Source organism: Maniola jurtina, chromosome 6 (genome assembly GCF_905333055.1).
Source record: "Maniola jurtina chromosome 6, ilManJurt1.1, whole genome shotgun sequence".
Lineage (NCBI taxonomy): Eukaryota > Metazoa > Arthropoda > Insecta > Lepidoptera > Nymphalidae > Maniola > Maniola jurtina.
Genome location: NC_060034.1, coordinates 3860448 through 3873099, shown reverse-complemented (window position 1 = coordinate 3873099; position 12652 = coordinate 3860448). Strand labels below are relative to the sequence as shown.

At 36.6% G+C, this 12652-nt stretch overlaps 1 protein-coding gene and 1 long non-coding RNA gene across 2 annotated transcripts; one reads left to right on the top strand and one right to left on the bottom strand.

Moving 5' to 3' along the window:
- Window positions 1-14: 14 nt before the first annotated feature.
- On the top strand, window positions 15-6113 carry LOC123866516 (tudor domain-containing protein 3). Its single transcript, XM_045908151.1, has 9 exons — window positions 15-139; window positions 219-303; window positions 399-789; window positions 1457-1638; window positions 1900-2351; window positions 2582-3146; window positions 3703-3909; window positions 4405-4519; window positions 5271-6113. The coding sequence occupies exons 1-9, from the start codon at window positions 105-107 to the stop codon at window positions 5309-5311; spliced, it is 2073 nt and encodes a 690-aa protein (XP_045764107.1). The 5' UTR covers window positions 15-104; the 3' UTR covers window positions 5312-6113.
- Window positions 6114-9622: 3509 nt separating this feature from the next.
- On the bottom strand, window positions 9623-12281 carry LOC123866519. The gene is made up of 2 exons (XR_006796213.1): window positions 11065-12281; window positions 9623-10478 (listed from the first exon to the last, which is right to left on the bottom strand). It is a non-coding gene; the product is annotated as an uncharacterized LOC123866519 (long non-coding RNA).
- Between the last annotated feature and the right edge of the window lie 371 nt (window positions 12282-12652).

Genomic DNA, 12652 nt, shown 5'->3' with positions numbered 1-12652 from the left:
CTCTTTGGAGTTTGACAAATGGGCAAGTTGAATACGGTGTGTCTGAGAGGTTTTATTTAATAATTTCGTTAATTTTGTGATATATTTTCAATACAAATGAAAACATGACACTCAGAGATAGTCTCAGGGATCTGGGATGGTAAGTGGAGCATTTCAAAAACCCTCAAAACAAATACGGTTCACACTTATTAAATGTAACATTACGATATTTTTTCTAGGCACTTAAGTCAAGAAGGTATTGATATTATTAGCGAAAATGGTCAAATACAAGATGTAAATATCCTTAGCCGAAGGGCTCTAGACGTAAGTACTGTGAAAACTCGTATTTTCCACTTCTTTGATCGTCGATCGGCCCACACAGATTGTGGTGCTCATGACTGGCTTACTTTATATTTCAGTTCGATCTGAGGGATATAGGCGAGGCAGCCTTTCCCGAAGAGTTTACAAAAGACCCTTCTAAGTTAGAGAAGCCAATAGTCGTTCAAATCCAGAAGATAAGAAATGTGGCAGCCCCTAAAGCTAATGAAGAGTCCACATCAGCTCCTCGTATGTTAAAGTTTACGTTACACGACGGGAAATCTTCGTGTACGGGTCTTGAGACAACTTCTATTCCCAATCTAAGCATTAACACCCCACCAGGAACAAAGGTGTTACTTAAGAATGAGGATCTTGAAGTGTGTCATGGTGTGATTTGGCTGACTCCTTCTGTGGTGTCAGTGCTGGGTGGTAAAGTGTCCCATATGATTGAAAAATGGGAACTCAATAGAAGTCTTGCTAAGCATACTAGAGGTGAGTCTGTGAGGAATTTATTAATTTCCTTTCTATAAGAAATATTTTAAATAAAAATAAGTTTTCATGTATTTACATATTTAGAAATCTTTATTGTATCCATTTATACAGGAAAATAATTCCAGATAGAGTATATTAGCTTAAGCAATCCCAAGTTTTTGTAGCTAATTCATGCAATACTTATTAGATATTTGATTGCTTATGTTTTTCTTTTATTTATAAATTGTTTCAATTAAATATTTTATACTCTTATTAGACTGGTCAGTGTAGCTAATTCTGTTGCATACAGTCTCTAAACTAAATTGACAAATTGAAATCTAGTGCTACCCTTTCCTAGAAAGAAGTTGTCTAGGAATGGATAGCACTAGATCATTAGTAAAGGAATAGCAGTACATTTAGACCTGATTTTTTGCATGGGTGTAGTTAAAGACCTGGAGAGTGACATAGGCTACTTTTTATCTCAAAAAATTAAAGAGTTCCCAAAAGATTTTTTTAAACTGAAATCCACGTTGATGAAGTCACTTGAAGTCAAGTATTGATTTTTTTATATGTAAAAGAAAATTATAGCAAAAATGCATTCATTAATGCTTTGTAAAATATTTGGTGTTTATTAAATGTTGGTTTTGATAAATTTATTGGTACAATATTGTAAATTTTATTTTTCCAGGTGGCATTGGAGCAGATGGTGGTCCCCCACCATGGATTCCATTTGGTCAAAGGCTGGAAGCATTACCTGTTGATAAACAATTCAAGAGTTTGCAAGAACAGGCCAAACAAGACAATGCTGAGTTTGAAGCTCAGAGGAAGGGAGCTATTGCAGAGGCGCAGAGGATGTCTGGTGTTAAAAAGGTACAATTACTCGGAAGGGAATTGTGATCCAATGGTTATTCACATGACAATTTCAAAAACACTCAACAGCACTTTCAAAAGCACTTTTTTTTTTAATTATTCTATGCTTATTATTATCTGCAAATTTATTTAGCTGGCTTTGAAAAACTGTCAAAAAACACCAACAAATATTTTTAGAATTTAAAATACAAATATACTAGTACAATGACTTCGTCAAGTCACAAATAATATTTTCTGAAGAAATTATTTCTATTCTTACAGGTGTTTGGTGGAGGCACTAAGCCTCTATTGGATGCAAATGTACAGAAAATTGTTGATGCAGGATTCTCTGAAGAACAAGCTGAGAACACCCTCAAGTATACCAAGAACAATGTCGATAGAGCACTTAGAATATTACAGAAAAGAGACAACTCGGAAAATAGGAGTAAAGAGAAACCAAAAGAGTCCGATCAGCCAAGTCAACCAAAACGTAAAGGGAGAAATAAAGACAATGACGAAGACGGTGTTCCCGTCAAACCTTCAGGAAAAGTATCTCTATTTGATTTCTTGGAAGACAAACTTCCTAATGTACCAGATAAGGATAAGAACAGTCGGCGAGATTATAACACGCCTTCCGAAGACAGGGGTGAAAGGAGTTATGGTAATAGGGATAGAAATGGTGCCAAAACTAACCCACGCTCACACGGTTCACGATACGACGGCCCCCGAAACAGGTATTTTTAATTTATTTACTTATAGTCTTTCCAATTTTCAGTTGTGTTATGTTTTCTGAAATAAATAAAGTTTAATGAATGTCCATTGCATTCTGGAGAATGCAACCATTTCTTTCAAGATTAGCTTAGCAATTGAACCAAAAGATGGTATTTGATAGAAGGATGCATTTATAAAATAAAAATTACCTATTTCTACCCCAGTACAATATTATTTAACTTTATTGTATCAGGTCTGATCGGGGACACTACGACAACTATCACAATAATACACATAGAGAGGAACGCAAATATCAGACACAGAACGAAAAACCACCAAGATTCCAACGAAAGTTGGAAGAAAAGAACAAGCAACAGCAGCAAGCCAACAATCTCAACTTACATTACAACAATGCATATCACAGTCAACCCCAGAATCAGTATCCCGAGATAAACATGAGGAATGAACACTTTAACAATAATGACATGAATCAGCAGCAACAACAAAATTATCGTAATATCAACCCCATGGATAGTTTAGTTGATGCAACAGCCAATTTGAACTTGCTCTCAAACCAACCTCGGCCTAACGAAGAAGTCTCTCCTGGGAGAAATTATCAATCCTATCCGGAACAAGCGTACCAGCCAAAGCAATATGTTCCTAATCAAGCCATGCAGGATATAACTCCATTTAGGAGAAATAACGATATGCCTAAATATCAGGAGCAGCCGTATCGCAGGCAGCAACAGCAGCCAAATGGCTATATGGAGCCGCAGCAAACTCCCATGTATTCTAACATGAACTATATGAATGCTCAGGTATGTGTAGCGAACAGAAATATTAACAATGTTTAACAAGTTTTTTATTTAATTAGTTTTTTTTTTTTTTTTTTTGATATTTTTGGCTATCTGCAATCAGTCATTTATGTGGATTATAATTGGATTATATGAGTGTGTTAAGGGTTGGGAGAAGGTCACACCATCAAGAAACTCTTCTCATAGGGCATTTAATTAGCTAAAATTAATTATAACATGTTGAAATCAACTAAATGTTAAAATGAGCAATGAAAATTCACTTCCACAGTTTCCATCTTCTCAGTCTTCATTTCGGTACTATTTATGTGTTATTTTAATGAATGAGAATTTTTTATTCATTCATTCAGGCAGTTTTCATAATTATTATCATTCATTTATTCATTCAAGGAGGTTTCATAATTGTTTTCATATATTTATTAATTCAGGAGGTCTCATAATAATTGTTTTCATTCATTCATTCAGGAAGGTTTTGTAATTGTTTTCATGCTTTCATATAGGGAGGTGTCATAGTTTTCATTCATTCGGCCAGGTTTCGTTATTGTGTCCATTCATTCTTCAGGGAGGTTTTGGCGGTCGTCAGTACGGCTACGGCGCCCGTCCTCAGGAGTACAGCACGCTTCGCACGGGAGGCCCGTTCCTGCCGGGCTCGTTGCTGGGGTTCCAGAACGCCGCGGTCAATGAGCAGGCGCGGGCGATGCTGGGCGTCGCCGATATCAACTGGAAGGTCGGGGACCGATGCCTCGCTCTTTATTGGGAGGATAATAATGTAAGTACACAGACAATCAAAATGAAAGTTAATGATAAAATGAAATATTTATGTGCATATTTGCTAAAATACAGCTAATAATATTAGACATACATGTTTTGACTCAATTTAGATTTGCAAAGGTAGTTAGTTTCTTTACATTAGAATAAATAATAAAACCTACCCAATTTATATGCTGTATGATATTGAAGTCTAAATTACCAGTTGTTGTAGTGGGCAGTGGCGTGCAGGTCATAGAGGCATAAAAGCACTGCTTACCCTAGTTGTCAGGGGTCAGTGCTGATTTTCAATATGAGTTGCCACACAGTAAGTTCCTATCTATTGAATGCCTACCCTGACTCTAAATCCTGGACACGCCATTGGTAGTGGGGTACTAAAAAGCGTTTTATTTACCGAAATTTTTACCGTATTTGGGATTCACATACCATACATTCTATTCAATGAACACGGGGAAACACATTCAATGAAATAAAAATATGTTTATGTTTGTTTCAGTTTTATGAGGCGGAAATCACTGGCATTTCAGCAAACACTGTAGTAGTCAAATTTTGTGCATATGGTAATCACGAAGAAGTTCTTAAGTCTAATTGCTTGCCGTACCCTAACCAAGGTAGGTTAAACTCCTGATAAATACTAATGCTGCCTTTAAGATATTATGTTATCTTTTTTGAATATATTAACAGTTGACACCAATTCTATATGAATGTGTTCTCTTTTTTTACAATTTTTAAATGATAATTTTATGAATACTATGTTACCTTCTTTTGGATTAAAGTAGTATGTACATGCATATATTTCAGTAGTTTTATCTTAAGACTAGCAACCCGCATGGGTAGCTAATTACAATTTTCTAATAGATATAGACATGTCACTCAGGAATATTATAGATTTCTACTAGTGAAAGAATTTTCAAAATCTGTTCAGTAGTTCTAGAGATTACTTCCTACAAACAAACTTACAAACTTAACCTCTTTATAATCCATACTATTATATAATATTATAAATGCGAAAGTCTGTCTATCTGCCTGCTTTTCACAGCCCACAGCTTAACCGATTTTGATGAAAGGGACAGAGTTAGTTTACATCCCGGGGATGGACATAGGCTACTTTTTTCCCGAAAAATCAAAGCGTTCCCACAGGATTCTTAAAGACCCATCCATTGAACCGATTTATATGAAATTTGGTACAGAGATAGCTAGAGTCCGTGAGACTGACATAGGAAACTTTTTTTTATCGCAGAAGATCAAAGAGTTCCCACGGAATCCACGCAGATGACATCGCGGGCATCATCTAGTTTTAGTATAGATTACTGAACTAAAAATATCAGATCGGCTCCATTTCAATAGTGATGTCCGTTGCAGCGGCGTCGAGCAGCGGCGGCTACCTCGCGCGGCGCGCCTAGGGGTGCGGGGCGGCGCCCTCCCCCGCCGCCGCCGTCAGCTGACGTCCCCGCGTGACGCCCGAGCGACACACGCGCATCACGCCCTCTACTGTGTACTTGACGTGCCTGCTTCTCGCTTGATACGCGCCGGTAAACAAACGAATCGAAGCGAAGCGGCGCTAATCGTTCCCTCTCACTCACACACACAGGTTACTGTGTAAGTGAGACAGAATGATTGACGCTGCTCTTTTCGATTCTTTTCTTTACTGGAACGCGTTATACTACTTTCATTTGATAATGGTGCTTATTCTTTTGTACATAGAGCTCTTAACTTTTTCAAGTCTTCAAGCAGTGCTTTCCTTTTCGCAATATTACTTGCAGAAAAGGATAGCACTTCTCTTGAGACTTGTTTTAGTTTAGAGATTTGTGTACATCCAAGTTGGAAACTTTTGCAGTTTTATCTACACTATGAGCATCTTGAGAAATGAGAATACTAACAGGATAGGTACTTTAAACCTGGGTAAACTACGTTACAAACTAGGTAACAGAAATACACGAAAAACCGGGATTGTAGTGGATAGGGATATCCTTAATATTTAAGAGCCCTCAAATATTAATTGACATACTAGAACAAAGAACATTAGGTACAGTACTACCACTTGTATAAGTTACGCCGACGTACCTGCGCAGAAATCCTATTTTTGAATGGCTCGAAAATATATCAGCCAATCATAGCGCGCGTCCGTAAGCTATTGGTTGTTGTTGTACGGGCGAATTAAGAGCGAGATAGCATGAGTATGTTGTTCTTGTGTTCAAAATCTTACTGTCAAGCAATAAGGTCTGTACTCCATTGGTGCACATTCGGTTTTGCCGCGGAAACCTATTTTGCCAATGCGACTTATAAAAGTGCTAGGTACTGAAAGTAGCATATGACTGTCGCTAGCAGTATAAATTTAGATAGCCATTATTGGCATAAAAGCCACTGAATTGAACTGAACTTGAACTGAACAAATTCATTCAACATTCAATATTTCCTTTGTGCAGATGGCATGCTGTTTGCAAGTCAGTTCCGAAAAGTATAGCAGAAATAGTCAAAACAAATAGTACCAAAGGCCTAAGTAATGATAATTACTAGTTGAATTTTACAAAATTCTTATAACATTGAAACAGCACTTTTTCGATGGTGTTAATTCTGTTGTACAAAATCTCTAAACTACAGGTCTAATTAATGTAGTATGACTACATTTTCCGTAAAGAAAATTATGAAAAGGATGACTAATTTTATACCTGTCATTCGTCAATTTCTTCTTCTCGTGCCTCTCCACTATAGGAGGCCATCACCTCATCATATAATTTCCCAAATTAAAATCTTTCGCCAATTTATCAATTTACTTTAGAGATTTAGCACAACCAATATCTTTTTGTCAAACAAAATGATATTCGAACTATTTCTAAATAATTCTAATGAAATAATTTTATATAAAAGTCTCAAAAAGCTAATGAGACGCATGTTATGATATACGGGATGGTGCAGAAAGGGAATACTAATCCAAAATGTGGTTACTGGAGGCACTTTACTTATTGATCGTTACAAACGATTATTACTTTGGGATCAACCCTAAATGGAAAAATCGGTCAAGTGCGAGTTGGACTTGCACACAAAGGGTTCTGTACCATCGTACAAGAAATAACACTTAATAAAAAAAATTGTGATGTAATTACAAACTCACAGTTTTCGGTTTTTGTCGTCTACTTGTGTTATAAAACAAACTACCTGCCCAATTTCATATTTCCAAATAAACGCGAAGCACCCTATAGGTTTTGATTCCCTTGACGGGTTTTGACAGACAACTAACGGACAACGAAGTAATCCTATAAGTTTCTTTTTCCTATTGAGTTACGGAATCGTAAAAATCAGCTGTTTCGTTGTTAGTGCCACCTTCCTGCAGAAACCTGGGGCTCGATTACCGTAAAATGACAGCTACAGTGTGACGATCGCAATCACTGATTGGCCGACACTCGCTTACTATTGGCAAAAAAATATATCACAACAATATTGTGATTGAAATGATTGATGCAGGTTTTCTGGAAACGACCTACTGTATATTTTTGTGTGCGATATGATAGGGTAACATTCGAAATGTACAAATGAATGTGGACCATAACGGTTCGTTCCGAGTGACTGCACGCACGTCAGGTTACACGACGCGAGATTATAATTAATTAATTATTATTTTTATATCTTACTGTGCAGCTGCAATAAATTATATTTTGTTATGAAATATCTAAATACTGACGTACTATGTTGTCCTATGTTGAACTTTTGAAGTGAATGTTGTAACTGTGTATTGATGCTAAAGGCGGAAACATACTTAGGACTCACAAATAAAATTGGTCTACACACTCGACACCGTGTTGCATTCGGTGGTTTTAGTATGTTTCTTTTCAAAAGCGCGAATCGCGGCGCGAATGAACGGGAATCCATACGCGTCAAGTTACATTGGTGCCGAACCACGTATTTTAAGTTTGTTTTCGCCTTCATTCGTTTGTAAACAAATTCTATGCATAATAATTGTCTTTACAATGTCTATACGTAGTGCCTTCTTTCTACTGGAGTCAATGTGGCTAAATTCATTGTACATGAAACAACAAAGCATTATGAAAGGGATGACAATGTAAGGCTTGTCATTTTATATAACAGACTGTTCACTATAACTTGTCCCTTGTCGTCATGTTGGCACCATTGCAGTTCACACAATAATAAACCCTAAGTTCTAAGGAATAAAGTGAACAAAGCAATGGTGCCAACATAACGGCAAGGGACAAGTTACTGTGAACAGTGTAGTTATACAATATTAGCCGTATTGTGACAAGGAAGGCACAAGGTTTTTGTATACAATCGAAGTAGCAAGATTTTTATTAGGAACTATAACCAGTGTTGTAAACAGACAAACTTGATGTAAAATATTATACTTAGTGTAGCTCAATTGTATTTCATAATAATAGGTGTAAGCTCAAACTTGGATGTTATCGATGTTTCCCGGTTATATGTTAACTTGTTACAATAAAGGCTCCCACAAAGTGCAGACTTGATCGGCAGATATTTTTGTTGGATCGTGTCGTGCCATTTGCCATGCAGTTCGAAATGTCGCTATTCGGAGACTATTAGCCGGCCGATTAATATTTATTAATTGAAATTGTGCATTCGTGACCATATCGTAACAACCAATTCTGCCCACCGTAGTTTGACTATTGGTGTGACGATCTCAGTCACCTCTGATTAGCCAAACACTCTTGTTATTGCTTGAAATGTATTGTTATAGCGAAATACCATAAATTCAACCAATCACAACAATTTGAGATTGTAGCAATGATCGATGCAACTTTTACGTAATGGACAAGTGATCGCACTTATTATATTAATGTCAAACTATGCTTATATATCGATTCGTGAATTGTTGTCGATAGCACAGTTTGTGTTAATTGTGTGGACTGCGCCTGTGTACGGCGAAGAGACTAAATATCTAAATGAAAGAAATTTTTCTATATGACAAGCGAAATATGGGTAGGTACCTCCAAGATCTGATGAGCCGCCATTGGTATAAAGTTCTTTTACCTTCCTATTAAATTATCGGCCGAACTAAAGCTTGCAGTCTGTGGTGGCTTAGTATCGATCTTTGTGTATAATTTTGTTTAAGTATGTCTCGATATTGTTGACTTAGCTATTGTAATTGAACAGGCCTAAACTATATCACCATTTATTCGTTCGTTCTGTGCCAGCCATTTGTGTTCTATAATAACTCCAGTATCGGTTGGTGAGCAAAACCCTAAGGATTCCTTTATGTATCCATAGTCCGTTTTAACATAAGGAGAGTCCTATATACTCTTTCCGTGGAGAAAAGTGAGTACTATAGGGCTCTTTCTGTAATATAATCCCATAAAAATTCCTAAGACAAAAAACTGTGGGCGTTAACCATTTTGAGTTGCCAACCAATCACACCCATGCTTTTGAATAACAATTGAAATTCAATTCGAAAATGTTTTCAAAAACATTCGAAATTCAATTTGTAAACATAGTTTCGTTTGTGATTGGTTGGTGCCCCAAAATGGTAACGCCCACTGAGTTTATTCTAAAACCGTTTTGAGAATTTGTATGGGATTACGTAACAAATACAGCCCGACACTAACTTCTCTCCGTGGATTGTGTGCCACTCAGTGTTCTATTTATTATTGATGCGTGATAAATCAGGCCTACATTAAGTTTGATGCAATCAGTGCAGTACGTAAATGTTGCATAATATTGGGGCTGGTTAATAACTTTTTCTGACCATATTATTGTTTAAAAGCTTGGCTGGGAATATTATTGTCATCACAACTCGCACCAGGGGTTAAGCTAAGCTTTATAGGTATTAAAATCTACCTTGTCATGCTCTGGTGTAAGCTGTTTGTTATACCCTCACATTCACAACCGTGTTGTGATTTTATTGGATGCTGCACAGTAATGTGTCTCGTTTTCATAGTTGTTAGGGAAACTAAACTAAAGGATGTAACTCTCATGCATTATGCCGGGAACACTATGTAACACGCCAACCTACGCTACATCAAACAACGCGTGTTGAAACAAATCAGATTGTATTTTCCACTTGGTGCCATGTTAACTCGACCCGACGAGAACATATTTTACTCGTCGAATATTCGTCAAGTCAAGTTAACACACCTCGTCTGAATGCGAAAAAAATCCTTCTTTGCGCCGGAAACATTACCGTTTCAAAATTTTTAACGTTAAAACTCCGAAACATTTGGTGAATGACGCTACGAAAAAAATGCCGGTAATTCGGTCTCTGCTCTGTGTCATGCCTAATAGTCTTGTGAGCTCAGTTGGCGTATAATTATGGCGCCATCAGCGCCAGGTGCTAAGTTAACTCGACCGTGTCACAGAGTAAGGATACTTTAGTACCGGGTGTATTGTAAACTCCCGGGTCCCGGGAACCCGTTCTTAGACATTTGTTGGTCACGGAAAATGCTACGGATCGCGGCACATTGCGGCAGCCGAAGCGGTACGACGCGTCTTTTCTAAAATAAAAATAAAACTTACTAAACTTTACGTATCTAATAGTCAAATGATTTGTTTTTGTTTTGTTGAATTATTCAACAATGTGAGTTCCTCACAAATAATATGTACGTATTACTTAGCAGTGGCGAAATGTCCATGTAACCCGATTCCAATCGGCTTCCCTTTAAGAATTCGCAAAATATAACGTAAGCACTCACTACGTACTTAGTGACAAATGTAGGGCAAAAGTTCGATTATTATCATGCAGGCTACCAGAGTGAATGATGCTACCGTACCAAATTTGACGCCTAAAAATTTACAAGTGTCAGGGAAAATCTATCATCAATAGAAAATAGCTTCGATAACCCGTAACCATCCCGGCTTACTACTTAGTATTCCATCTCCTTCATTTCCTTATGAAGCGAACTAAGTCTGTCTCACTCTACGGGTCGCCAATATGGAACCACCAATTAAAGTGGCCCCGGAACGAATACGAATTCGTCTCTCTGACAGGTCAGCTAAATATGGTTCATAAGCCGATGCTCACCGGCTTATCGTACCTCCAAATTAAAATTTTTATTTATACTACTATTTTAATATTTTGTTTTTAAGGGTGATTTAATACATTCGTTTACCTATTAATTATGATATTCTGATATTCTGTTAGGTCAGATCTTTTTTTGCTCCGGCTTCCCTTTTTCAGATCTGCACCCTTCGCCACTGTTACTTAGAGAAGATAAAGTTCAGTTTTCTCTAAATTTCAGAAAAGACTTACATCCACTCTTTTTATTTTACCCGCAATGTGCCTTGCGCCTATGATTTTTGACTCTGGGTATGTGGTGTGTGGGATGGGATAGCGTGTTACAATGTGTCTGGCTCATTAATTTATTATCAGTCTATGTAACCAAGCATCGTAGCGTAGCTTGTAATAAGTGTATTTGTTGTATTTCTAGCGCAAAGTGTATAATATATTGTTTCGGATTATCGGAGTATAGTTTGAAGCGTTTTTTTTAATTTATAATTTACAATAGATGTAAAGAATTGTATAACGTACGTCAAATCACCATTTATTTACTTAGAGAGGTTTTAAATTTAATTATGTATGAATTATGTTATCTTTGTTTTTTAATGTAATAAAATGATTGCTATCAATTAATTACGAATAGAAGAACTGTTAGTACGTTTAGGAGTTCAAATACAATTTGAACTTCAAAACGATGATGTAATGACCGGTTTACATTATTCCAGTTGGTACGTCCAGTGAGGTCTTTCCAACGCGAACTAGTAAAAGTTGTCACTATAAATATAGATGATTCTAGCTATACTCACGTGTTTAATCGACATACGAGTAAACCCGACAATCTAGTTTCGAACCCATCCGGGGTTCTTTTTCACGGGAACTCAGCTGGCAAGGCGACGCAGTTGAGACTGAAGTTATCACGTGAACTGGAATTTTATTGGTTCGATCGTGAATATGCCAATTGCACGGAATATGACGCGCTTTCAAAGGCTTGTAAAAGTTTATTTTACATAAAAAAGTTTCTGTTCTATTCGTAGTTTTGGAAAATGGACTTCCAATCTACTTGTTACTAGATTTATTAAACTGTACTGGATTTAAAATATTACCCTCTAGCAAATTATAGCTTTGGATTAGAAAGATAAACTGGAGCTCTACTAGAACAACGTAAACCGGCCATTAACTTAGTTCTATTCACATTATTGGAAACAAAAATTGGGGACAGTTAATGTATACTAAAGCTCAGTCAGTGTTTTGACGCGTTGCCACGGTTTTTGTAGTTCATTGTCAGCTTTCGATACATTTGTACTAATTTTCTGTTAAATTAACCGTTTTATTAACTGAAAGCTAATAAAAGAAGTTTATTCAACACATTTTAGTTTTTTTTAAATACACGAACGAAAACTTAAATTGGTGATGATAATGTTGTTTATCAACTAACTCTTACGATTCGTAAAAATAAATTGGGTCGGTTAGAACTTAGGATAACATAACTCCAGACATAACTACCTACGTATGAGGTCTGGCATCAAAACTTTTTTTTTTAAATCTTTTTGAAGACGTTAAATATTATAAAATTCAGTTTATTAAAGCAAGTAAATGCTAACGCACGGTTTTTTAAGAATAGGTAATCGTTGCCTCCAACAATAGTTTTGTACAATTTTTGGATTTTAGATCATCTCTAATGAGCCATTGAGGCACGATAGTATCCTATTATTCTGTGTGACCCTTTAAAAACTAGCGAAAACGCGATATCACTTTTGTATAAACCGTGCCTTAGATGCGTAGGTAA

Bases quoted from the DNA above. Each gene is read 5' to 3' on its own strand.
- LOC123866516 (XM_045908151.1), top strand. From the start codon at position 105: ATGACACTCAGAGATAGTCTCAGGGATCTGGGATG. The intron at 304-398 runs GTAAGTACTGTG...TTTATATTTCAG, and splicing joins TTAGCCGAAGGGCTCTAGAC to TTCGATCTGAGGGATATAGG. The intron at 3,910-4,404 runs GTAAGTACACAG...TGTTTGTTTCAG, and splicing joins TTTATTGGGAGGATAATAAT to TTTTATGAGGCGGAAATCAC.